This window comes from Saxophila tyrrhenica (genome assembly GCF_035928015.1).
Source record: "Saxophila tyrrhenica strain CCFEE 5935 chromosome Unknown scaffold_6, whole genome shotgun sequence".
Taxonomy (NCBI): Eukaryota; Fungi; Ascomycota; class Dothideomycetes; order Mycosphaerellales; family Extremaceae; genus Saxophila; species Saxophila tyrrhenica.
In genome coordinates this window covers 1,002,264-1,026,928 of record NW_027041738.1, presented here as the reverse complement: position 1 = coordinate 1,026,928, position 24,665 = coordinate 1,002,264, and the positions used below count along the sequence as shown (strand labels likewise).

The 24,665-nt window shown below is 55.3% G+C and overlaps 11 protein-coding genes across 11 annotated transcripts; 3 read left to right on the top strand and 8 right to left on the bottom strand.

Annotated features, from left to right (window-relative positions):
- Positions 1–236: 236 nt before the first annotated feature.
- LTR77_004473 (uncharacterized protein) lies at positions 237–1,790 on the bottom strand (the record flags this gene model as incomplete). The annotated part of the gene is made up of 2 exons (XM_064801727.1): positions 237–1,242; positions 1,759–1,790. 2 exons carry the CDS (start codon positions 1,788–1,790, stop codon positions 237–239), a joined length of 1,038 nt encoding a protein of 345 aa, XP_064660357.1.
- Positions 1,791–2,042: 252 nt separating this feature from the next.
- SOG2 (RAM signaling network component) lies at positions 2,043–5,004 on the top strand (the record flags this gene model as incomplete). Its single annotated transcript, XM_064801726.1, has 5 exons — positions 2,043–2,266; positions 2,317–2,428; positions 2,483–2,826; positions 2,887–4,462; positions 4,522–5,004. 5 exons carry the CDS (start codon positions 2,043–2,045, stop codon positions 5,002–5,004), a joined length of 2,739 nt encoding a protein of 912 aa, XP_064660356.1.
- Positions 5,005–5,604: 600 nt separating this feature from the next.
- On the bottom strand, positions 5,605–6,071 carry LTR77_004471 (uncharacterized protein; the record flags this gene model as incomplete). The annotated part of the gene is made up of 2 exons (XM_064801725.1): positions 5,605–5,651; positions 5,720–6,071. 2 exons carry the CDS (start codon positions 6,069–6,071, stop codon positions 5,605–5,607), a joined length of 399 nt encoding a protein of 132 aa, XP_064660355.1.
- A 575-nt stretch (positions 6,072–6,646) lies between these two features.
- On the top strand, positions 6,647–8,181 carry LTR77_004470 (uncharacterized protein; the record flags this gene model as incomplete). Its single annotated transcript, XM_064801724.1, has 3 exons — positions 6,647–7,249; positions 7,302–7,522; positions 7,581–8,181. The coding sequence occupies 3 exons, from the start codon at positions 6,647–6,649 to the stop codon at positions 8,179–8,181; spliced, it is 1,425 nt and encodes a 474-aa protein (XP_064660354.1).
- Positions 8,182–8,397: 216 nt separating this feature from the next.
- LTR77_004469 (uncharacterized protein) lies at positions 8,398–8,961 on the bottom strand (the record flags this gene model as incomplete). Its single annotated transcript, XM_064801723.1, has 2 exons — positions 8,398–8,825; positions 8,886–8,961. The coding sequence occupies 2 exons, from the start codon at positions 8,959–8,961 to the stop codon at positions 8,398–8,400; spliced, it is 504 nt and encodes a 167-aa protein (XP_064660353.1).
- A 276-nt stretch (positions 8,962–9,237) lies between these two features.
- LTR77_004468 (uncharacterized protein) lies at positions 9,238–10,212 on the top strand (the record flags this gene model as incomplete). The annotated part of the gene is made up of 1 exon (XM_064801722.1): positions 9,238–10,212. One exon carries the CDS (start codon positions 9,238–9,240, stop codon positions 10,210–10,212), a length of 975 nt encoding a protein of 324 aa, XP_064660352.1.
- A 90-nt stretch (positions 10,213–10,302) lies between these two features.
- LTR77_004467 (uncharacterized protein) lies at positions 10,303–12,180 on the bottom strand (the record flags this gene model as incomplete). Its single annotated transcript, XM_064801721.1, has 6 exons — positions 10,303–10,479; positions 10,551–10,570; positions 10,626–11,100; positions 11,150–11,634; positions 11,698–12,049; positions 12,106–12,180. The coding sequence occupies 6 exons, from the start codon at positions 12,178–12,180 to the stop codon at positions 10,303–10,305; spliced, it is 1,584 nt and encodes a 527-aa protein (XP_064660351.1).
- A 590-nt stretch (positions 12,181–12,770) lies between these two features.
- Positions 12,771–14,834, bottom strand: LTR77_004466 (uncharacterized protein; the record flags this gene model as incomplete). The annotated part of the gene is made up of 6 exons (XM_064801720.1): positions 12,771–12,837; positions 12,891–13,423; positions 13,475–13,716; positions 14,197–14,554; positions 14,628–14,753; positions 14,808–14,834. 6 exons carry the CDS (start codon positions 14,832–14,834, stop codon positions 12,771–12,773), a joined length of 1,353 nt encoding a protein of 450 aa, XP_064660350.1.
- Positions 14,835–15,365: 531 nt separating this feature from the next.
- TOA1 (transcription factor IIA subunit alpha) lies at positions 15,366–17,066 on the bottom strand (the record flags this gene model as incomplete). Its single annotated transcript, XM_064801719.1, has 3 exons — positions 15,366–16,469; positions 16,862–16,963; positions 17,049–17,066. 3 exons carry the CDS (start codon positions 17,064–17,066, stop codon positions 15,366–15,368), a joined length of 1,224 nt encoding a protein of 407 aa, XP_064660349.1.
- A 533-nt stretch (positions 17,067–17,599) lies between these two features.
- Positions 17,600–19,362, bottom strand: LTR77_004464 (uncharacterized protein; the record flags this gene model as incomplete). Its single annotated transcript, XM_064801718.1, has 4 exons — positions 17,600–18,019; positions 18,109–18,918; positions 18,969–19,088; positions 19,156–19,362. The coding sequence occupies 4 exons, from the start codon at positions 19,360–19,362 to the stop codon at positions 17,600–17,602; spliced, it is 1,557 nt and encodes a 518-aa protein (XP_064660348.1).
- A 661-nt stretch (positions 19,363–20,023) lies between these two features.
- Positions 20,024–23,938, bottom strand: LTR77_004463 (uncharacterized protein; the record flags this gene model as incomplete). The annotated part of the gene is made up of 1 exon (XM_064801717.1): positions 20,024–23,938. One exon carries the CDS (start codon positions 23,936–23,938, stop codon positions 20,024–20,026), a length of 3,915 nt encoding a protein of 1,304 aa, XP_064660347.1.
- Between the last annotated feature and the right edge of the window lie 727 nt (positions 23,939–24,665).

Sequence of the window (24,665 nt, the reverse complement as noted above, 5' to 3'; positions counted from 1 at the left end):
ATTATGGGTCGGGAGTGGTGACGGTGATGATGACGAGTCTTGAGCCTTCCGGCTAGGCAATTACACGCGGTCGGTGGTCTTTGTTGCTCGAGAACGGCGACCGAGAGTAATGCTGGTCTATGAGCGACGTATCGTGTCTGATTAGAAAAGTACTTCATTACAGCACTTATCACTGCAGGCAGTGGTGGCTTATGTGTATGTATCATACTTGTCGAACAGTACACCGCCTTCCACGTTCACTTGCCACTTCGAGGAATACTGGGCAGCATCTTGCTCAGCCAGTCCACGACGAAACGCCTGCCCTCCTCAGAAGGTAGGGCTTTCAGTGAGTCGGAGAGCTCGTCCTGCCAATTCGTAACTTTGTGCAGCGTGAGGCCGACAAGGTTCTCATTGAGCGACGTCCTCTCCTGAAGCGACGGGTCGCTAGCAGTTGGAGCGATGGAAGCGTCGGTGACAACACCATGCCGAACGGTCAAATCGATGTTGACAGGTCGTGAGACCTCATTCGAGTTCGCGAGAGTAAACTGTGGCGTTTGGAGGTACGTCCATTCGAGTGACTGAAGCTCTTCGTAGCCTCTCTTGATCTCTGTGACCTCCAGCAGTTCATCATTGAATGGCATTGCTTCAACACCACGGTCATGGTCATACATCTTGCTGAACTGGTCCTGCACTGCTGAGATGAAGTGCTCGTTGCTCAGAGCGATGTTCGTAACAGGCGAGGACACGCTTTCGACACCGCGAGCTTTGATGTAAGGTCTGGCGGGCGAGTGTAGACACTGCGAGATGAACTTCAGGTTCGGGCTCGAGAGTAAGCAGGTCCCGTGATGCAGCGCTCGTCCTCTCGTCAGCTTGTACGCTGAGCCAGAGACCTTCAACGGCCGTGCTGCAGAGTCACTGGATGCCGTGTATGGACTCGTATGCGTGTCCTTTGGATCTGAGTCGGCCTTACGGTCGCCTTGATCCAGCACAATATCGTGGCGTTCATTGACTCTCGCCCGCTCAACGCCGCATCCTCGCAAAGCACGCACGATCATCTCGGCATGCTTGTCCCGAGTGAAGTCCGCAGAAGGGTAGATTACAGTCCAGTTGACGTTGCCTTCATCGTGGAAGACTGTTCCGCCTCCGCTTCGGCGGCGGACGAGATCGATTTGCTGGAGTACGCCGGGTTTTGATGCTTGGGAAATCAAGTTGAGATCAACTTCTAGCCACGGATTCTGATTCCTACCGATGATGATGCTTGGCCTGTTGACGTATAGGAACAGTATGGTTGATTCCGACGGCGATTTCTGAAGGAGGTGGTGTTCGATTGATAGGTTAAGGTATGGGTCTCGGGACGAGGAGATGTATGACTGGACCGGATCTGAGAGGTTGCGCTCCAGTGAAGTGCTTGATGCCCATCTTCTCGCTACCAGTGGGAGATGTGGTGCTGGTCGCGCTGCTCTGCACAGCTGATGGCTGAAGATCATGTATGAACTGTGCGATGCATGCGCTGGTCGTTGGTGGAAGAGCGATACGAATGGCGCCTGTGTTCTTCTCCCAGATGCAAAGCTAATAATCGAGCCACTGTCGTGCTCTATCGGCCTTTGCAACTAGGCGATCTGGATGAGACACGGTATGACCCGGGTGATTGGAGTGAGATGGAAGGCTCAGGGATGATCTTGGTCGCTTGGCGATGACCTTTTAAGCGCTGTTCGTCCGTTCACACAGCTGGAAGGTCCAGTGACTTCCAATCAATCGTGTTCGAGGTGATGGCGTTACACTTGATGCGGAATAGGAGTGAGCTGGTGCATGATGTGAGGTGACTCGGTGATGTCTCGCGCACGTGATAATCTGTCGTTCAAAAGCTTAAGTGGATTTAGAAGTAACGGTCCAGCGCTCCTTCCTCTCGTTGTGCCTGAACTATTCTCAATGCGGCAAGTGCGACTATCGATTAGCCGACTTCCAAAAGTCGGGAACGTCGTGTTTCACTCGCATCCTTCACTCCTTTCGAACTCCCCACTTCACTCACCACCGACGATCATGTGCCAATGGCAACAGACAACATGTCGTGGGCCAACAAGACGCCGATGACGGTAGCAGGATTGGTGGCACACACGAAGAAAGAGCTGGACGCCGACAGTACAGACAAGCAGGCCAAGTTGCTCGCGGCCAGCGTGGGCGAGCTGCCGAAAGAGTCACAGAATGGGGCGACGCTGGACTTGAGCAGGCAGAACATTTCTGCTCTGCCGGTCGAGGTCATCGAGTTGATCAAGGATCGAGTCGAAAGGTGAGAACGAGCGAGCACGAGGGGAGGAGATTGAGGCTGACCTTACCCAGGCTCGCACTCTCGCACAACCCCTCGGTTGCCCTCCCAAGTCAGATCGTCGAATGCGAGCGTATAAGGTACCTCAACATACGATGGAACGACCTGGAGCGTTTCCCGGACGTGGTATGTCGAGCACCCACCGTCACCTTCTTCTCCGCCAGATGCTAACAGGACCAGGTCCTCCGCATGACAAAGCTTGAAATCCTCGACATTAGCAAGAACAGGATCGAAGCTATCCCGGACGGCATCAAGTCCATGACCTCTCTCAAGTTCCTTGCTGTGGCGCGCAACAACATTCGAAGACTGCCACTGGCTCTCGGCGAGATGCCAAGCCTGCAGAAGCTCAAATTCGACGAGAACCCGATCGAGTTCCCACCACCGGACGCCATCAAGCTGCCAAAGAAGTCTGGGGCGTCTTCGCTAGAGGCTGAGCGTGAGAAGGAGACTTGCAAGGCGGTCAAGGCATACCTGAAGGACGTCGCGATGAAGCAGCGGGTTCGCACAACGGAGGAAGAAACGAGGTAGGACTCACGTCCTGGGCACACAAGTCCCACTGAGCTAGTACTGATGCGGTAGTCCAGCGAGAGCAATGTTGAGACTCCACGTCCACCAAAGCGCACTGCCACTATCGGTCGCTTCCCAATTAGGCCCAGTATCAGTGGTATTGCTAATGGCGCCGACCTGAAATCTAGCTCGCCGTCAGATCACCCACCGCCGATCCCACAGCGCTCACATGCTCGGGTAGCTTCTACAGCCTCCTCAACCTCCATGACCCCGCCAACTCCCAAGCGGCCCGGTGTCGCTCCCCTTCGCGCCAATGGCAACGACATGATGCGAAGCCGTAGCGAGACTGCAGCCTCTGCAAGTTTGCGGTCAAGACGCCAGGGCTACGTGCCGAAGCGAGACCGCAAAGTCACCGGCGAACTCAACCCGCTCGCTGAAGCGCCTTCGGAGACTCCTGACCGATCCAGCCAAGCTTCCACCATCAAGCCCACGCATAGTCGTGCAACTAGCACGTTGTCGACTACAAGCAGCGTCTTGCATATGAGTGGCGGCGAGACCTCTTCGGGACCCGGCAGTCCTACGGATATGATGGCATCTCAGTCAGGCTTGACAGTTCGTCCGCGCCGTACAAAGACTAGCACCATCAAAGACGACGGCTCTGGCTACTTCGCCAGAAGTGTCCAGCGACTAGCAATTACGTTCCATCAGCTGCAGCGACCGATAGATGACGTCCTCGCGACGCTGGAAAGCTCAACGTCTCCAGACCCAGCTCTCCGTCGCTGTGTTGCCGAAGCCAACGCTACCGCCTTCCGCGTTGACGATACCATTCGCTCCGCCAGTTCAAACCTGACACGCATGACGAAGGGGAATCTGCTTCGCATGTCGCATCAAGCCATCAAAGCATACGCGGCGGTTGCAGCCACAATGAAACGGAACGTCAGGAACACCGTTCGCCAGGCAGAAGCGATATACCTTCGCTTTTTGATGCTGCAGATCTACTCGACCATCCTCGAGCTACGGAACATCTGCACCGTACTTGGTTTCACGATCAGAGACCGGCCAAATCCAAGAGATCCACGTACTTCGCGGGCATGGAGCAGTCGGACTGTGACGCCAACGCAACCGAAAGGCCCAAGTGAGCGTCGCTCAAGACGTCCTACAGTGTTGCAGACATCGAGCAGCGCAACCATCCGGCCCATGGCACCGCCGCCGATGCCTGTACATTCAAACGGAAGCAGTCGCACCAACACCATGTCATCGATGAGCGCCGCCACTCCCCGCTCTGGTGAATCTTTCTCGGCGCTACATTCATCGAGGCCCAACGTCTCCCGCGCGAATACCATGCGCAGCATGATGGATGTCTCTGAGCCGGATGACCAGTTCGAGCAGATCTTCCTCAAACTTCGCATGGCGTGTGAACAAGCCGGACAGGCACTCCAATCATGTCGCATTGAGTTCCACAACCGCAGAAACGAAGCGCTCTCCGTCAGCCAGCCTCGACCAGCTTCGCAGTGGAAAGCTGCATTGGAGAAATGCGACATCGTGAGCAATAACACAAAGTATCTCAAGAACCGCTTGGAGATGGTGAAGGTCAATGACCCGACCATACGTTTCCAGCGTGATTTCTGGCAGCTGTGCGATGCCTTCGTCCACGTGAGTACTGACACTAATGTCAAAAGACTAGCTTCGCTAACACAGTAGGGTGTCCTCAGTCCTGGATCGACCTCGCAACCGAAATCAAAGACCTCGGCAGCCAACGCGGCGTCGACGTTACGAGCGTAAAGCTAATCATGCGCCATGTGCAGAAACTCGTCAAGGACGTCAGCAAGACCATCTCGCACTCCCCGCTCTACCACCACGCGCTCGGCACCAAGATGCCCGAATCCGCGCACTCGAGCCTTGCGCCTCCTTTCCCTGCTGGGCTGCAGCGCTCGTTCTCCGAGCATCCTTCGTCGAGCGGCGCTATGGGAGCTCAGAACCCGTACATCACGTCCGGACCTGCGACACCGCTTTCGGCTGCACTCGGACCTGCGGCGCATACGGTTGCGAGCACGCCTAGTGCTACGAGCGGGAACCATCGGGACTACTTTCAGGATCCAACGATGCAGCAGAGTTGGAGGAGCTCCTCACATGGACGGACTGATACGGTGATGCAGGCGCCGCCGAGACAAGGGAGGCGGCAGATGGGGACTTAAGGTATGCTATGGTTGTTCTTCTCGTTCGTGACTCTTTCGTGTGTGGAGGGCATGGCAGGCGGCAGCAGCAGCGGTTGGGAAGCGGGTGTTGTGTTGGGGGCTTGTTCAGTTGGTGTGCATTGGTGGATTGGTGGAGGGGGAGACGTGCTGTGGCAGCTCACGCTGTTATTGCATGTTGTTGTACTACTATATGTGACACTAGCGCTTGGGATGAGACACGGCCGGCATTCGCAGCTTGAGCTGCAACGGAAGGATGGGAATCATGAGCGCATCATGGCAAGGAAGAACGGTAGCGCTGGATCATGGACGGAGGAAGTGTCACAATAGCAACTCGCACTCATTGCCAGTGCACCACAAGGGAAAAAGAACAGCCCAGCGATTCGGCGAGGTTCTGGGGTGAGGATTAGAGGTGGACTGGGACACAGCCGCCGCAGCAGGCTCATGCATTTGACGGCTAGATAGTCGTGAAGCTCGCGAGAGCAATTCACAGCAATGCAACCATTCTCAAAGCCATCAACCTTCCACCGCACCTGTCTTTCACTCCCAGCAATTTCTGCATCGTCGAGAGCTTCACGAGGTCGAAGTTTAGGTCGAAGCCGCTTAGTCGAAGAGACCGAAGCCCATGTCCTCGTCCGACTCCTCCTTCTCTGTTCATCGCACACGAACATCAGCACACCGCCCCTTCCCACAATATGAAGATAATTCTCTGACTCACCTTCCTCCTTCTCCTCCGCCTTGGGCGCCTCCTCCGCCGCCGCACCACCAGCAGCCGCAGCACCGCCCGCAGCTGGCGCAGCAGCGGCACCGCCTCCGGAGCCGACGTTCAAGAGCAGGTCCTTGACGTCCTTGCCCTCGAGGGCTTTGGCGAAGAGGGAGCACCAGATTGGCTCGACGTCGGGGACTTTGGCGGCCGTGATGAGGGAGGTGAGTTTGTCGGCCTGCTTAATATTAGTACGCAAAGGACGGGGGTTGGGGTCATGCTGTAAGGGTGCGCATACAGTGATCTCGACGCCATCATCGGCCAGGATGAGCGCGGCGTAGGAGGTTGCTAGCTCGGCGGTCGACATTGTGGTTGCTGTTTTGGGGTTTGTGATGGGTTGTAGAATTGGTGATTGAGGTTTAGGATGCCTAGCAGGTTTCTTGAGCGGTACCTGAGGGTCTTCTTCCTTCGTTGCGTGAGTCAAGAGGTGTCGTCGGTGATCCGAATTGAGCAGTGTGGTATCTGAACTCTTGGCGAAAGAAAGAGCTAGAGCGGCGAAGCTCGTGTCAGGTAGGCCTAAAGTCGTGACAGTAAGCGATGAGCATGTGCGACATCCGAGGATGATCGATCAAAAATTGGTTCACAGATTGACCAGATTGATTCTTGTCGAGCTTCACAACTGACTTCAAAGGTATGACTTATGTGTTAGCACTGCCTATGACTCTATCGACCGTCGAGAAGAACGTTGGGCTCGTATGAACAAGGCTGACCGCGTGGCCTGTCTTGCCGGGAATGACAACATAGCGAGGGGACTGGAGAGCCCTGCTTCACGAGCCTCTGGGGAAGGTGGGGCTTCGAGTCGATCCTTCAACCGTCCTCCAACGTTCTTCTTCCTGACACCACGACTACCACAACAACAGCGACACCACCACTACCACCGCCATGACCGACTCACCCGCCTACCGCCTCCCCCTCGATCCAGCAGAGCAACCCATCCTCGACCGTCTCCTCAACATCCGCGACCACCTCTCCATCCTCAAGCAAGACCGCACCTCCTACGTCAAGTCGCAAGATGTCACCAAGCACTACGAAGCTGTCATCGAACAAGTCCAAGCTCTAAATAGGATCCGGGTGAACAAGCGCTCTGAGCAGAACCGAGTTGACACCGTGCTGGACGACTGCTTCCAGCTCATTTCCCTCTTCTTCCTGACGGTCGGTCGCAACTCGGAAGCGCCTGCTGTATACTCGGCCATCAGTACCGTCAAGCGCCTGCTGGATCATCTGAGAGAAGCTGGCTTCTACTCGTCGAAAGATCTGGAGAGCGTGGGCCAACACATCCAGCAATGGCAGGAGAACGTAGAGAGAGGGAAGGAGAGCCACTCAGAGGATCTGCTAACGCTACTTGATGCGCGGATCGAGGTTTGTAAGAGTACGTTGAAGGAGCTGCAAAATCACCTGAGCCGGCTGGATCCGGAGATGATGGGTCGGTATGAGAAGTTGGTGTCGATACTGCGGAGCCTGTCAGCTTGCAACACCAGATCAAGAGTGAGTAGTCGCACAGTGCGTGATGAGAAAAGAGAATACTGATACCGTGCAGTTCCCGACAAAGGAGGTCAACGAGTTCGAACAGCAGGTCATCCAGATACAGGAAGAGATGAACGCCGACACCATCGAGTACGAAGGCAAGAGCGCAGAGCAGGCATATGCAGACAAGCTGTCGAAGCTGAGCCTTACGGAGGGCGAGATACAAGACGGTCGGCAAATTGTGCTGGCGCTGCTAGCACGGTGTACACTGTGGATTGATATCATCCGCGAGAAGTAAGCTTGGCGATCTTTACCCTTTGGCAATCATGTTCATACTAACAGTGTGCCACAGACAAGGCAACATCGATCCGCGCTTCCAAGACACCTACGACAGACTCATCAAGATCCGGAACACCCTCGAACAGATGAACCTCACCCAAGCCTGGTCCCTCCGCGAAACCGACCTCTATTCATACCAGCGCCAACTTGACCGCATCGATGAGGCTCGAGTCGACGGCAACTTCCTCGACGTGACCGGTCACCCAGCCGATCTCCACGCCCAGCGCACGCTGCTGTATCTGCTGCGCAAGAGCTACGCATTCATATATCAATATATCATCTCCTCGGAGCCAGTCTCGGAGGCTTTGCTGCCAATCTACAACCAGCTGTTGACGCTGAAAAGATGTTTGCACGAGGTCAAGAGGTCCGGTGGCGTGGACAGCCCGAGGGAGCTGTACCCGTATAGCATGAAGCTGAACAGCATTGATAACATGAAGAAGGATGGCAAGTTCATGGTCGGCAACGACATTCCAGAGGGCCAGGCGAGCGTCACAGCGCTACTGGATGAATGCTTCGAGATTGCCTACGACCTGCGGAGCGAGGCAGATGAGAAGAGCGAGAAGAAGGACGGCGACGTGGCGAATGGGATTGGTGTCAAGGCTGTGGAGGCCTGATCTTATGAAGTGCTTTCTTTGACCAGCATGCAAGGCGTCTGGCGTCTGCGCCGGGAGACGGCGACAATGCTGGGGCCAGCCTTTTCTTCGACGATGGTGTGTTTTGATACTCGGAAGTTATCATGATCACGGCTGCGATGAGTAGTGCCAGGCGCAGCTCCTACGATAGACGGTACCATGAATCAAAAAGAAAGCTGAACCTCAAAAAACAGAAACTCAACTAAACGCTCCCAAGTCTATCTTATCAAGTACCTCGTCCTCATCACTCTGGACACCATCCGCCCGCTCCTCCGCATCCTCAAAGGTCAACCGATCCCCGTAACTAATACACAGCTCCTCACCCTCCTCCACCCAGCGCGAGGTGCGATACACGATGACCTGCCGCTCGAGATCGCGCTCCCAGACGACGTTTTGATGCGAGCGGGAGTGGTTGAACATTGAGCCTAGGCCGAGGACGACGGCCTGCGTTTTCGCATTTGAAGAAGGAGTGTTTTTGGTGGTGCGGAGGGGCCAGTTGTAGGTATAGTGGTTCATGGTGGTGTGGGCGATGTGGTGTACGGTTTCGGCTGGGGAGAGCAGGAGGACGGGGCAGATGTCGAGTATTGTTCCTGGGGGGACTGGGGTATTGGAGAAGACGCCGCGGCCTTGGAGAGAGATTAGTGAGACGGGAAGTTGATTTGAACGGGGAGGGGGGTATGAGGTACCTTTCGGTGTGTCGAGCTTGATGTACAAGTGTGGGAATCTGTCCAGTTTTACTTCGGTGGCGGTGGGTGTGGACATGGTGGATATTTGACGACTTGAATAGGAGTACTATTCTTCGAGTATGGTAAAATATACATTCAAACGATTGAAGTTGTTAGTGACTGCAGTATGTCTTTGAGGCTATCATAGCCACTATTCATTACCTCCATTTCCACAGATGGCGACATTCACATGCAACAAAGTTTTTATCGCCCGGATCGGACTAGCCTCCGCGTGCTTCCAGCTCATATCCCGCTTCCCCACCAACACCACCATTCAACCACTCCAACCTTGTCGTGAGGTCTGAACAATGGCATGGCCTCCCACACCCGCGCCCCCTCCACCAGCAGCGGCCACGCCCTAAGCCTTAAAGTCCTCCGCCTCACCAGGCCGTCTCTCGCGACGCAGACACCGCTTCCGCTTTCGAGCTTCGGTAATGGCTTGGATCTAGCAAAAGATGCTTCGGTCGCGTACCCAGGGGCTGACACTGGGTCTTCGTTCCCATTGACGCCGCTGTTGACGCTACCGGAGGCATTCGGGGCGGCGTATGTCGGGGAGTCATTCATCTGTACTGTGTGTGCAAACTACGACAAGCCCGAGGCAGACGAAGCAGCGGGGGACGAAGGAAGGATAGTCAGCGTAAGCGGTGTGCGGATCACAGCAGACCTGCAAACCCCCTCCAAACCCCAAGGCACTCCCATCTCCCTCTACGGCCCAGACCAAACTCCCGAAGACAGCCCGAACGGCCACGACCTCGAACCCGGCTCAACGCTCCAAAGAACTCTCCATCACGACCTCAAAGAACAAGGGCAGCACGTTTTAGTCGTAACAGTCTCCTATACGGAAACCTCACATACCCCCGACGGCGCTAGCGGTGGCAGAGCGAGGACTTTCAGGAAACTATACCAGTTCACTGCGCAGCCGCTCATAGCCGTGCGAAGCAAGATTACCGAACGTAAGCGTCGCGCGCCAGAGTCAGGACGGTCGTGGACGCTGGAAGCGCAGCTGGAGAATGTCGGCGAGACGAGCGTGGTGTTGGAAAAGCTGTGGTTGAGCGAGCGGGAGGGTGTGGAAGGGAAGGGGTTGAATGGGGATGAAAAAGCGGAGGCGACCGTGTTGAAGGCGAGTGATGTGGAGCAAGTGATGTTTGTGCTGAGGGAGACGGGAAAGACGGAGGAGGGGGGTGGGCTGGGCAGGGTGCCGTTGGCGCAGTTGAATGTTGAGTGGAGGTCTGCGATGGGCGGGAAGGGGAGTCTGACTACTGGGTGGCTTGCTAGTAGAGGCCGGTGATGAGACTGAAGTCTCTGAACTGCTCCATACTGCGAGCTACGGCGAGGGATGACCCGCGAGGTTGGATCAGCGTCGAACCGCCTTGCTCTACTAGAGCGCCTTGCCCTCGCCACCAGTATGGACAGAACGGACAGGGTCCAGATCCTCGCCCTTCTCCAATGCTCTTTCGAGCCTTTCGCGATCCTCCTGGCTGGCGTCCGTGATGTGGACAGCAACGTCATCCCCGAATCGCTCTGAAATCTCCTCGAGGGTGAGCCGTGCGGTCTCCTGTCACAAAAAAGCAGAGAGGGGTTAGCAAAGTCGCGGATATTGAGAGGCGTGTGCCCTTCGATACTTACCGGGAAGTAGAGGTAGATGACTGCGGCATCTGTCAGCATGAACCCTTCTTATGGAGGATAGATAACGCCACTTACTCGGCAAGAAGACAGCACACCAGCAAATCACCACCAGGAAATACTTCCACCCGACCTGTGCGAAGCCGATCGGCGCTGTTTGGAGCAGGATTATTGTCGACGCGAACTGGCCGAACAGACTGAAGCCCATTCCAATGGATCGAATCTCGGTCGGGAAGATCTCCGAGACCCAGAGGTACATCGTGGTATCGCAGCAAGTGCCTTGAAACGCCAGGTAGAGGAAGATGAAGAAGACGCCGAAGCCATTTCCCACTTGGTTAGTCGTGCCGGCGTACTGTGCGATCATGGCTGAGAGACATGATGTGGTGACCAAGCAGCCTGCGGTGCCAACCATGAACATGCCGCGTCTGCTGTTGACCTTGTCGTGCAGCCACGCGCCGCCAGGGTTGTAGATTAGGCCGGCTGTTGTCAACCAGAGCGCCGAGAGGAGAAGCGGCATGCCGCCTGTTTGTCCCAGGTTGGTGTAGAGGATTACCTGTGGTCGGTCAGCATACTCACAGCGACAATCCCCTGATGTATCTTACGCCATAGTTGTTGATGATCAATGGTCCGCTGAATTCCGCTCCCCACTGGATCAGAAAGCCAATGATCATGCGTTTTCGGTACGACCGTTTGGTCCATACGGTGACCCAGACGGATTTGCCGGTAGCCTTCAGCTTTGCTTCATCGAGCTTCAGCTGCTCGCTGATTTGGTAGAACTCCTCCTTTGCCGCGATGTCGTTAGGGTCTTCGGGCGACTGGCGGAGCTTGTGCAGCACATCGCGAGCTTCTTCGAGTTTGCCTTTGGCAATAAGCCAACGAGGACTGCGGGGCATCCATGGGCTGCCCGCGAGAAGTAGGATTGGTGAGAGGCATTGGAGGCAGAGCGGAAAGCGCCAGGCGAAGGCTGGGTTGGAGGCTGTTGCGAAGTAGCAGCCGTAGCCCACCCAGCCGGCGAGCATGTAGCCAAATACCAGAAAAATGGCATGATGGCCAACGAGCCAGCCACGGCGCGCGGGTGAAGACATTTCTAAGAGCCGTCAGGTTCATTCTCGACTGGTTATGAGGAGTGTTCCGAAGACAGACGACATACCGGACATATACATCGGACAAACCGTCACCAAGATACCAATCCCCAGACCCGAGAAGAACCGGCCAGTCTGAAACATCGCCAACGCTGCCGCTCCACCTTGCAGCGCGCCTCCGAGGACTGAGAAGAAAGCACCGAGCTGGATGTTGCGCTTCCGTCCGAAGACGTCGCAGCTCCACATCATGAACAGAGCACCGACAGCTCCTCCGGCAGAGAAGACGCCGTTGGCTGTCGCGATGGCGTGGGTTGTTCGCCCGGCATAGCCTGGTTCGCCTTGCGCGGGTAGGTTGAAGTAGGAGTACCAGCCTGGTTGTCCGATGGTGGATGCGATGATGGAGGCGCAGTAGCCGTATGTCTGGTGGCCGCCGTTAGCTATGATCGTTGACTTGCAATGGGTCGTGTCCGTCTCACCAAGCTGCCCAAAGCTACGAAGACAATCACAAGGCGATTGTAGACGCTCGTCCTGCTCTCCAGTCCGACTGCCATGTTGCCGATGAGAATCTCGAGCGCAGCGGATACCACGAAGCACTCGTACTACTTTACAGTACAGTAGTTGCTGTCAAGCCCGACGAGATGGTACGAAGAGCAGCATTGCATGAACAGCTACCGGGAGCGTTCTTTAATGCCGGCCGGGATAAAGATACCCAATCTTGGTCCACAGATACCAGCGCACTGTCAGCTGTTCTCGCTTGCCATATTTGCGGTCCAACGCCCATTTGCCGCGTCTCGCAAGAGGCGTCGGTCGCTTGAAGTCTAAAGTCAAGCTTTCTCCCCACAACACAGACAACGCGGAGAGAGGAGCGATGGGATGTTATTTCCGGGCTACGGCCGAGACGCGTCCTCGATCGCGTCGAATGCGTGCGGACTTCCTCCTGCTCTTCTCGATACCGAGTTTTGAGGTCTCTCTCTTTGCAGTTCTCAGAGCACGTACACGACATCGTCTAGAACATCGGCCAGCAAGGACTCTTGACAAGGAGATACCTGGAAGCGTTCAAGACACAGAAGGTTCGAAAGCCGTGGCTCTCTTACAGCAACATGGCTCCTACATGCTTTAGCAATACCTAGTTCAAGGACGCTTAAGTCCAGTTCTTCCCTCTCTCGCTTTGCAAGTTATCCTTGATCCTGTCCAAGGCTGCCTCCGGTCTTGGAACCTGTCAGTATACTGCACATGGAAGAGGAGTGACTTGCAATCTTACCTCGGAGACGGATCGTACTCCTTCATCTTCTGCTGCAGCTTCGTGTGGCCTTCCTCCTGAATCCGCTCCTCGTACGGAGTCTTGAGTACGCAAGTACCGCCCTCATATTCCTTACTCTCAACCATTCTTACCATGAGCTCTCCAATATCGTCAGGCTGCAGCTGCTTCCTACCAGCATACTTTCCCCATTCTATCATGTTGTCCTCTCGGTCGAGCCAAAGCGGACTAGTGACGAGGCCAGGCAGGACGGCATTTATCTTCACGCCTTCATCAACATCTGCTTGCCCCATAGCTTTGGCAAAACCGACGATTGCGTGCTTTGACGCAGTGTACAGGCTGGCGAGATAGTTGGCGCGGATGCCAGCTGTGCTTGCCACCAAGCAGACCACGCCTTGCTTCTCTGCTCCGGCCAGGGCACGCATCGCTAAGCGCGTGAACTTGATGGGGTGGTCCACGTTGATGCGAATGGTCTTGTACGAGCCAGACGTCTCATCGTCCCAGAAGTTGGACCATGATGGTTCATAAATGCCGGCCTGGTTCCCCATATCAGCAAACGCGATTGATCAACAGAAGAGTCAACCTACAATTGGAGCATATACGTCCGGGACTGCACCAAACTTCTCGACTGACGCGGAGATCAAGTCATGCAGATCGTCCCAGGACGTCACATCGCACTTCTGGAAAGCAACCTCAGAGTCTTTGGTTTTCGAAACGTATTGCTCGGCGTCGCTGGTGAGCTTCAAGTCCCCGATTATGATACGAGCACCTTTGGCATGGCACTGTTTGACAAAGGCGAAGCCAATGCCACTGCCTCCTCCGGTCACAGCTGTATTGTGTCAACAACAAGGACAGATCCGTTGGACGATGTGTCTGGCACCAGCATACTGACCAACGATTTTGCCGGATAGCTTGAAGTTATCGACTGGGCCGTACTGAGTCATCCTGTTGAGAGCAAGTTGATTGTTTGTTAATCTACTACGAATGCAGAATTGACTACATCATGGGAACATGATCGAGATATACATGAAGGCAGGGCAAGTCACCTCGGCGATCGATGGTGGGGAAGCTCTGGAGAAACACGACGTCCAGGCCGATCACGGTGGTATGAGCAGTTCTTCCAGCCTGAATGTACGTGACACGGCAGACACGGCGTCGGAGTGGGAGCTTGATTCAATGTTGTTGTCTTTATTCTACGCGGCCATCGCTTGCTTCCACAGCTTTGGCAACGGACCTATCCAATCGTCAGTCCTGGGCTGCTCAGCCTACTAGAACAACCATCACAACGATGCACACATCTCAAACTCACCATTAAACCCATAAACAGGATCCCAATCGGGCACATCAACACCACTAGCCTCCTCCCCCTTCGCCCTCGTCTCCCCCTCATCCGCCTTACAGAAGTTATTATTCCACTTCGGTGCCCCCTTCGGATACAATCCCATATACACATAATCCTCACTGCTCTCTGTATTCCTGTGAGCAACTCCCGCAGCATGCACAGCGATATCTCCCGCTTGCATATCAAACTCTACACCGTCGCTTAGATCGTCCAGTGGGCCGACGCCATAGAGACAGTGCGTGCGGCCGGAGATGGCGGCGTAGCATTCGTGGGTGTTGCTGTGGAAGTGGGCGGAGGGGTAGTGTTTGAAGGTCCCGCCGTGGAACTGTGAATACGACAGGTTGATCAGTAGTCGGGCCTGGCAAATGGAGTATGTTTTCCTCGCGAGCTTGACGAACCCATTGATTCGCACCGATGGCCTTGCTCACGCTCTCTTCGGTCATATCATCTGGTAGGACTGAACGGTAGACCAGGACAGGGAGGCGAGAGTTGGGACAGTGGGCGTTTGGTTTCGTCCAGTAGACCTGTTCTCAGTAGTCAACATACAGCTTACAGGTGGCGATCGTGGACACACTCACTTCTGGCTGCTTCATTTCAGACGCCATCTTGTCGGTGTTGACAGTAGTCAATGGAACGGAGGAAACGATGTGGGTGTAAGATGATAGCACATTATATAGCTCTGGTCAGTATTGCCAAAGGAGGGCAGCTGTTCCGTCGCTCGAAGCTCTCTCGGCAAGCGTCATCGTGCGGTGTTCTGTCGTGAGACAGAGTATGCCTACGTTCAACGATGGTATGCGGCGTTCACGTCCCATGTTAGTCCGCTGGCCGCTAATTGTGGATAGCATAAGGTACTATCGTTCACCTGTGGATGAAGGAGCAGTCATCAAGCGGGATCTGACTTCGAGAGAATGATCAAGTCTCAAGGTTTAAAGTCATTCCTAGCTAGAGTACACGCACGATTGAGTGCTTCAAGCCTATTGTAACCAGGCATCGTTGGTCATGCCAGTCTTCCACCCCAAGTGCACACGCCCAGTGCCGCAAATGATAGCAACCCACTCCATCAGCCATCTGTCGTCGTATCATAGCTCTCGGCATTGTGAGGATCTCCATCTCGCATTATCAACAGCGCATTCAGGTCACCACTCAAACTCGCCCGTTCCCTTGTGGAAGACCCACTCCTTCCCGCCGACACTCATAATGCCGTCCTTGAGAGTGCACTTCCACTTGTTCTTGACCCTCTGCACCTTGTCGTAAGTGCAGAGAATCGTGTCTCCACCCTCCTCATCTTCATCACCCAAGCCGTTCCCACCGTCGTCATCCGAATCATCGAGGTCGGAATTGATAGCGTTCTCGTCATCTTCGTCCTTGATGTCCGGCTTTTCTTCGTCTTCGTCGTCGGCCACGCCATCAAATTGCGGGATCCGGCTGCTCGAAGGCGTAGGCTTTGACAAGGACGGAGCGACCTTGCCGTGCTTCTGGCGTTTGGTCGATGGTAGCTCATCCAGTGGCATCATCAAACCACTTTGAAGATCTGCCGAGTGCTGCATGACTTGATCTCGAATCATGCGATCCGCCTGCTGCCTTCGTTCGACACTGACCGCCCGACGCTGAGCTAGAAGCTCCTGCCACTCCGAGAGAGCATCGTCGGCACCATCGGTCTGGCTGTAATTCGGCTGCTGGTAAGCTCCCTGCGCCAGCTGTGGACTGTTGTTCTCCATCTTGATAGGTGGCCGCTGTTGTTGCTGATGCATCTGTTGCTGTTGCTGACGTTGCATCGCTGCCTGCTGTTGTTGTTGCATGGAGTACTGCTGATTCTGCTGTCCGGGTAGTTGCAGTCCTTGCGGTCGTTGCTGCTGGTGATGCTGTTGTTGCTGACCAGGCAACGCAAGACCGCCGCCACCGCCGCGCTGCATGGCGTTCAGCGACGCATTGGCTGCCGAGCCGTACTGCTGCTGCACCAGCTGTTGCGCGCGTGCGATTCCACCTTGAGGTGGTTGGGCGTATTGCGGGTAGGTGCCGTTAGGTAGGCCATTCGACTGATGCGAAGGTCCTGCTTCGGACTTCACCGGGCCACCATTCGCCGCAGTACTAGGCGGCGTGTCGTAGTTTGCGTAGGACGACGGGGGCAGGTTTGTCGGATTGGACGGGTGGGGGGCAGCAGGCGCTGGAGACTGCAACAGCGGCTTCGGCTCCCATGGCATCTGCGCAACACCGCGACCAGACAGCTTGCTCTGCCATTCCTGGGATCATGTCAGTATGTCTGGGAATAAGCGTCGTACAAACATGAGGTGTGACAAGAAATTGAGCAAAGTGTCACATGACGTGTGGTGTTTCTCAAAGCAGTAAAGCGTGGAAGAGGCGGTGGGGCAGGGCGCAAAAGCGGCGTATAAAACAGTCGCCCAAAAGAAGCGGCAGCCCAGCGATCTTGCGTTTCTGCAGCCCCGCTTTCGCTGGCTGAGTCGCTCGAGCCCGGATTCTCAGCGTCGCAGGCAGCGGTGCGATGATATGGATGCAGTACCGCCTTTCCATTCCTTTCTTTCTGCATAAAGAGATGGAGATGCTGCGTATGTGAAGAGTGTGCAGTGCTCTGACAAGACTTTGCGTGAAGAACGACAAACTGGAAGACACTTACTGCTTGCATCTCCTGGAGCGTCGCTTGCCCAACACCACTCGACTCGAACTCCTCCGTCGACTGCTTGATCACCTCCTTGATGATCTCGGCATAGACATCGCCCTATCAGCGACCGTTAGCCATGTCTTTCAACATCGCGTGGCCACGACACCACTGCTGCAGCGAGTGGAGGACGGGTGTCACTCACCACCAGCGCGTTCGTCATGATGGCGGTTGGGGTGATGAAGGCTCAAGATGGTAGTCGGCCAGTGAGGATGTAAAGATTGCTATGCGCTATATGGGCCTCGCACGGTGTCGCCGTTCGAGTTCGAGACCAGGTGGTGAAGGTAGGTGGCAGTCGGTGTCTGTGAGCACCTGATTGCGAAATGCTTCACTCCCCTGCGCGCGGCAAGTAACAATATTCGGTCACCATGTGCCCTCTCCTACTCTTCGCTGTCCTTCCAGTATCCAATTTCGCAGTGTTGACCTTAGTTTGGCCGTGGTTGTCGCGGCTTCAGGTGGTAGTCAGTGGACAAGTTGACGGCAAACGGGAAGTTCTTAGGTAGGCTCGGTCTTGGCGCTTACATAACCGACCTTTCTCACGCTGGCTTCACGGGATGCATTCACATCTGCTTCACTTGTACGAAGACTCATGGTGGATAAGATTCATGTGGAAAACGCAGAAGCCGTACAAGCTCTTGTCTAATACGGCGTAGGTATCACATGTAAACGCAATCAACGGTTTGACTTCATTGCTCATCAAGAGTCCCTCCTGCCTCTCAGCCCTTTCTTCTCATCACTCAGTAACACATCATCCTCAGTCGGCGGTGGCGGCGCGTAGTTCGGCCTGGGAACATTGACAGGCGGCAAGTCGGTCGCAATGGCGTCCTCGTAACTCGGGGGAGCATCATCATACACAGGAGGCTGCGGCGGGACCGCAGTGCCTTGCCGAGCAGGCAGATCACGCGACGGCCCTTCCATTGGTGTCTCAGGTACCGTCATACTATTTCGCTTGCCCTTCTCTACTTTGAGCTTCTCATCGAGAGCTGTCGTGGTGTTGATGGTAGGCTTGGGCTTGTTGACGCGAGCTTGTGCCATAGCTTCGAGGAGTTGGGAGGGCGGTGCGATGCCGGAGAAGACTGTTACGTCGAGTCGGAGTGGGAGGATGATGGTTTGGGGCTGTATCGATAGTAAGCGGATTTGATTCCCCGATCTAGTGAGCAGGCAGATCGTCCTACGATTCTACTGCCATGCCCTTTACTGCGTACCTTGGCTGAGCTCTGCATGGCTCCGGAATAGCTGAGTCCGATGCGGACATCCAGTTGATACTTGCGCGAGATGTTACAAGTCTCGAAGGATGGAGCGATGGTATTGGGTAGGGTTTGGCCGCGCCACAGATTGTCTGCGATGGCGTTTTCCGTGCCGGCAGAGTCAGAAGCAGTCCCAATAGGCATCCCCATGTTACTTCTGCTCACGATGACCCAGCTGTTGCTTTCCGTCGTGTGGAGATCGTGCGCTCTGATCTTGGTCTGACCGATGAGTGAGACTTCGAGGGACTGCAGATTGACAACTGCGTCGGAGTCGTTCAGTTTCTTGACTATTAGCCGTAGAGGTATGTCATCATTGCAAGTCAGGATGGAAGATTCGGGTAGGCGAGCGTCGACGGATATGCTCGGTGCCTCGTTGCTTGTAGCGGAGGTAAGTGGAGGTTCTTTCGACTTGCTGAAGATAGACTTCATCTTCGCCTTAGCGGCGCTCTGCCCTTCAGGAAACGCCGCGAACGCATGCTTCTGCCGCGCATAGATCTCGTTACCAGAAGGCGATGGCCGAGGAGGCTCGATGGGGAAGAAGTTGAAGGGGGCGTACGCTCTTGGATTCTCCTTCCAGAACGAGCTTCGCCGTACAGTGGCCTTGACGAAGTATCGGATTTCAGCTTCGCCCGGGAAACCGCTCAAGGTAGGCGGCAGCGTCTTCTTGACGTGAGTCTGTGGAGGCTTAGAGACCTCAATGCCGCTGCCTGAGATGCTCATCGTGCCCATCTGGCTCTTGTCCGAGGCGCATGAGTTGTTGAAAGGCAGCTGCTTCGCATTAGTCTGAGCAAGTCAAATTTTGAAGGCACCGTACGTACCTTGACGGAGAAGGGGTATTCATGGTTGCCAGGCGGAAGCGTAAAGCTGTTCTTCGAAGTCGTCCAGCTACCCTCCAAGATGTCAGGTCTTGGAAAGACAACCTGGGTCTTGTAAAGGATCTGACCTCAATACCCGCTCGGTCAGCGACTAGGTGCACAAGCATGTAAAGTCAGCTCTCGAACTCACCTTGTGATACTCCAACTGCGGCTTCGCCCTCTCCCCCGACGGCCCAGGAGGCGCCAACAATCTCGTCCTACTCTCGCCCTCAACCTTCACCACAATCGACTCGACATCGATACTCTTGCCACACCGCACCACGACTTTGCCGGAAATCTGGTCGAGGTTCGTGTAGCTGACGTTTCCCGGCTGGTCGAGCACGATCGCGGCGGCCATGGTTGATGAATTGCTCCATGGCACTGCGCCAGTCTTATCCGGCACGGTGTGCGGCATCGAGAGGGCAAGCACGAGCAAGGCCGCGGAAGCCTCAGCCGCGGTGTTGGCTTCGATACATGTACCTGGCTTTCGTAATCAGAAGTTGGTGCGGTCGGTAACAACTACGAGATTGATTTTAGCTCTTGGTCTGATGAGGTGAGGTGGTGAATTGCGCGTTCGGATCATCGGGTGGTGAGAGGTGTTGGCAGCATCCACCGTTGGTTTTATTGCAACTGATATCGCCGGTAGGACAGAAGATTGATCAGCTTTGACAAGGTCGATATATCGCATGTGCTGCCTCTTTTGGTGAGCCGGAAGACGGCATAGAGAGCTGAAGAGTGGGCACCAGTATCCAGCTGAGAACCATTTGCCCGATCAGCAAGAACAGAAATCAGAATCTACATCTCAATACTGTCAATATCGTATGCATGAGATTGCCTTGACACTGCTATTGGCGATGTTATTAGCACCCGGATAACAGAGAGCTACTGCACTCTATAGCTACCTGCAGGACGGGCCATATGCAGACAAGCCACCTTAGATCGAACCGAGACAATGCAATACTCCATGGGTATCTATCAAATGACAACTACATGCTCATGCTCATGCTCATGCAACTCCACTACTTGCTTCCACACGCCTCCCCACTGCTCTGGCTCATTTTGATCGCCTGCTGCAACTCCTCATCATCCTCATCCCTCTGCGCAGCCTTGCCCTTCCCAGCAGCGGCCTGCCGATGCTGCTGCTCAAGCATCGACTGCTTCTTCACATAATCCAACACGACCTGCTCCTCGTTCCGCTCCTGCTGCGTCTTCTCGCTGGAGCCCTGTCCTTCATAGTCCGCCTGAGTCGTACCAGCAACATGGCCAACATCATACTCCGGCGGGTTCTGCGCACTTGCAGGGCCGTGCTGGGTCGCCGCGGAAGCACCAACATCGTAGTCTTCGTTGTCTTCGTCACTATCCCATTCGCTGTCGCTGCTGCGCTGGCGGCGCTGTTCCTTCAAGCTTTGTGCCAGCGCACGCTCCAACTCTTCGTCGTGCACCATGCGCTGTTGCTGTTGGTTGTCGGCGTCCGCGACGCTAGCAGCGATGGCTTGCTTGAGCTCCTCGTCTTGTTCTTGCGAGCCTTGATCTTTATCAGCCTGGGTGGCCTGTTCTTGCGCTCGCTCGGCTCTGCTTTTCGCGAGCTCGGCCATGCTGGCGCGAATGGCACGCTCAACTTCTGCATCAGCTTCAGGGTCGCCCTGCGAAGTCTCTTGTACCGACCGCCTGATGGCCTCCTCCAGCTCGTTGTTCTCAATCGTTGCCTGATCCGCAGTAGAGCTCGCACTTCCACCCTCGCCTGCTCCCATGTCCAACATCGCAGCTTCAGGACCTGTGCTGGCACTGGCACCACCGGGGCTGGTTTTGCCTGCCCGCGAAAGTCTGCGCGGCTTCTTGTCCTCCCAGCCAGTTTTAATGTAAGCCTGAGCCTTCTTCCTCTGCTCTTCCAGAACAGTCCTGACAATCTCATCTGGGTCCCGTTTCCTCTTGATATCCTTCTGCATCGCTTGCCACCTATTAATGATGTCCTTCCGCTCGCCTTCGGAACTCAGCTGCCACTCCTCGTATCCCTGTGCAGTGCGCGCAGCAATGATATAATTCTGCACGCTAGCACCCATGTTCTTCTGCATTTCCTTGTAGACGCCCTTCATAGTGTATCCGGCAATCCCAAAGCCCGCAGCAGCAGGCTTGAAGACAACGCCTCCAATACCCTTGCCAAACCCCTTAACAAAGCCTGCTGCACCCTCCTTCTGCGCGCCTTTAACCGGCTGGGTGACCAGGCCTGAAATTCCATCGTAAAGCCCGAGGCCAAACTCCTTCCACGCCACTTTCTGACCAGACCTGAAGTCGGTGACCTGCTCCGTCTTGCGCACAGTGTCGTCGCCATAGAGCTTCGGCGCATTACGGAAGCCCTTCGTGACAGCCATGGAGAAGTCCATGGGCGACTTGAACCCAGCGCCAATGATACGACCAACACCTTTGCTGGTGCCGAGGGCCGCGTCCATGTAGTCGGGTTTTGCACCAGACTCGGGTGCTGCAGCTGACCTTGAGCCCGGGCGACTGCGGCTGCCAGAACGTGAGCGCGATTTTGCGTCTTTGAGCTGCCCTTTCAGAGCGTCTGACATTGAATTGGAATGCGGACGAAGCGTCTCTGTATCGGATGAACCGCTCTGAAGTCGGCTAAGCGATTCTTGCATGTTGAAGGAGGAGTTCGTACGGCTTGCAGTGGGCGTGGCGCCCGCACTCGTAATCGGTGATTCAGTCGTGACGGACTCCCGGGTTGACGAGGACGAGCCAGTGTCCTTGGACGACAGGTCACTCTCGGTCCTCCCGTCTGCAGACTCAGTCTTGCTGTCCTTCGAGTTCTTCTTCTTCGCGGTCTCGGGGTGGATCTTCAGAGCCTTGAGTGTCTCGATCGGGAAGTCAGCGACACCCATCATGACCTGCGTGGCAGTGCCAACGATGGCAGTCGCTCCACCAGTAATTGGATCCCAAGGCCCATCGTCAGTCTCGTACTCACGAGCTCTGAAGAGCTTCAGGTCATTGAAGTCGAGCAGATTGGCGTTAGCTAATGTGCACGCCGCGAGTGCACTCAGTCGGACTTCTGTACGCTTGACACGCCATACCGCTGCATGACTCGGTGCCACGGTACATCGCAACTTATCGACGTCAAGCATCTGATGAAAGCTCTGCGCTCCCACTTGGCTACCAGTCTCTTTAGCAATGCTCGCGGCTAACTCCCCAGCCTTCTGCTGGCTCTCCGGCTTCAAACAGAAGTTGATAGCGTCTGCAAGCTTCTGTCCAGTGAGCTCTTTGTGCGGCAAAGGATCTGGTCCAGCTCCGGCTCGGGCAACCATAGCCCCCCAGAATGGCTGATCACCAAAGAAGGGCACGACCACGGTCGGCTTGCCAGCTGTGATGCCGGCGGCTGTCGTACCTGCACCGCCGTGATGTACCACACAAGAGACGTGGTTGAACAGCCAGTCGTGAGGCACGTTTCCAAGCATGAACACGCCTTCAGGAATGCCAAGGTCTTCCGCACCCATGCCACCCCAGCCTTTCGAAAGCAGGACGCGCTGACCGGTGATGCGTACAGCCTCGAAAATCAGCTCGGTCATGGCATTCGGATCATCCAGAACGATCGATCCGAAACCAATGTAGACCGGAGGCGGGCCGCTGTCCAGAAATTGCTTGAGATCTGGTGCTGGAGTGTAATTCGAGGCGAGGTTGAGGAAGAAGAATCCAGAAATCGAAACATCCTGACCCCAGTCCTTAGGCTTCGGGATAAGCGCGGGTGACCAGCAGTACGTGTGCGGAATCTTCAATCGCTGCAGCATACCCGGCGCCCAAATCAGACTGATAGGGTCAAGACCCAGACTCTTCTGCCTGAAGCGGTTGATGACATCTCCGAGGCCTTGCCACGTAAGCATGTCGATGAGTGAGTAGCTCATGTAGTTGGTGAGATGCGGATCGGCGTTAGACGACTGAATGTTGGCAAGGGGATGTGGGAATGCCTGCGTCGGAGTGTAAGGCATCGTGAACATTATGTGAAGTGGCAACCCTAGCTTCTCTGCGCAGTGTACGTGTGCGAAGGATGGTGGATTGGCAATGATGCAGTCCGCAACGAAAGGCCTGCTGCTGAAGTCTCCATCGCCGGGTTGTTGCGATGACCAGTCTTCGATAGTGTTGTCCGATGCCTCAGGACCCAGACCATCTCCAGTCTCAAAACAAGAGCGCCAGCAGCCTTTCAAGTAGGCAGCGACCTCTCTGCGCCGATTGCCAACGTCACCGCTTCGCAAGCTGTCGAAGCCAGGCATCAGGCCTGGATTCTTGACCATGAATGCCATCAACTCCGAAGGATCGCCGCCAATGTTGAAAAATTCCAGCCCGTTCTCCGTCACAAAGTCCTTGAAGTTCGGGTGAGTAGCCAACCGCACTCTGTGCCCGTAGGTATCTTTGAGCACCTTCCCAAGAGCTACGAAAGGCTGCACATCGCCTCGAGATCCCACAATCTGAATCACCACATTCATCGGCGGGGGTGGCGGCACACCCTCCTCTCCACCTAGCCCCGGAGGGATATACGGCGGCGGTAGTGCATGCTCATGATCTGTTATCTCCTGCTGGTGCCGGAGTGCTGGCACTAGTAGTGAGGATAGCTGACGGTTGCGTTGATTGATCCTAATGTTAACACGACCATCATCCGCGACATCAGCTTTCGTGTCGTAGCCTTCCTGGTTGTTGGCGATATGCCCAAAGTGCTCGCCGTACGCGGGCGGTGGATGGTCGGGCAGCTCGCTCTCCAGATCGAGTTCGTTGGTCTCGGTCCTTGGTGGCACATCGTGGCCCTGATGCCTTCGCTCGGCTGCTGTCTCATCAGAGGGATCTTGTTCGCTCGCTGCGGCTGCTTCAGCTTGCTGGACCATCAGTCGAGGCACGCTTCCTTGGATCTCCGCCTCGCTCTCCTGAGGCTTCTTGTCCTTGGATGGTGCCATGTTGACGAAACAAGAGCTGGTTAATGTTGTTGACGTTGTCTATGCTTCAATCGCATCCCTGTGTGTGGCGGTTTGTCGTCCTTATACGCGTGCTGGAAGTGACAAAATCTTGTGGCCTAGCTAAAGTGGATCGCCACGCATTCACTGCCGCTCTCAGTACCTAGTTAGACGGCGTTGGCGGTTCGTAAATAGAGGAAATGATTAGAGCCTCAAAGCAGGGAACAAGATGCGGACGTCAGCCTGCATGAGCCCGAGCCGTTGCGAGAATCATGTGCGTCCAATGGCTTTCAACAACGTGGCTGTGCAAACGTCTCAGGCCGAAACGCGCTCCGAAACGCGCTTCTGTGCTTCGAAAGTTGCGAGATGGTGGGACGTTGTTCAATGGTTTCTGTTCATGCCGGCTTCTTCTTGCTTCTGCCACGTCTCGAGTAACGGCGGGCGTGCGTGGCCTTTACCGCTCGTGACGTACAAAGCCCAGAGTAGAGGCGACCGGGAAGACAACGACATGAACATGAGCACGATACGGTAGCCTACTACGCTTAAGGGGTAGGCGATAATCGGCCAATGGAGGTACTCGAGAGCCTTGCTTTCACGTGGAAGGGATCGTTGATCGAGGTTTCACATTCGTGTAGCTGTAGCCTAGAACGACTACGTACACTGAAGTCCATGTGAAGCGCTGCTGGCTTACACCTGTTCCTGCTTGACAGCATCGCATAGAAGCGGCGCC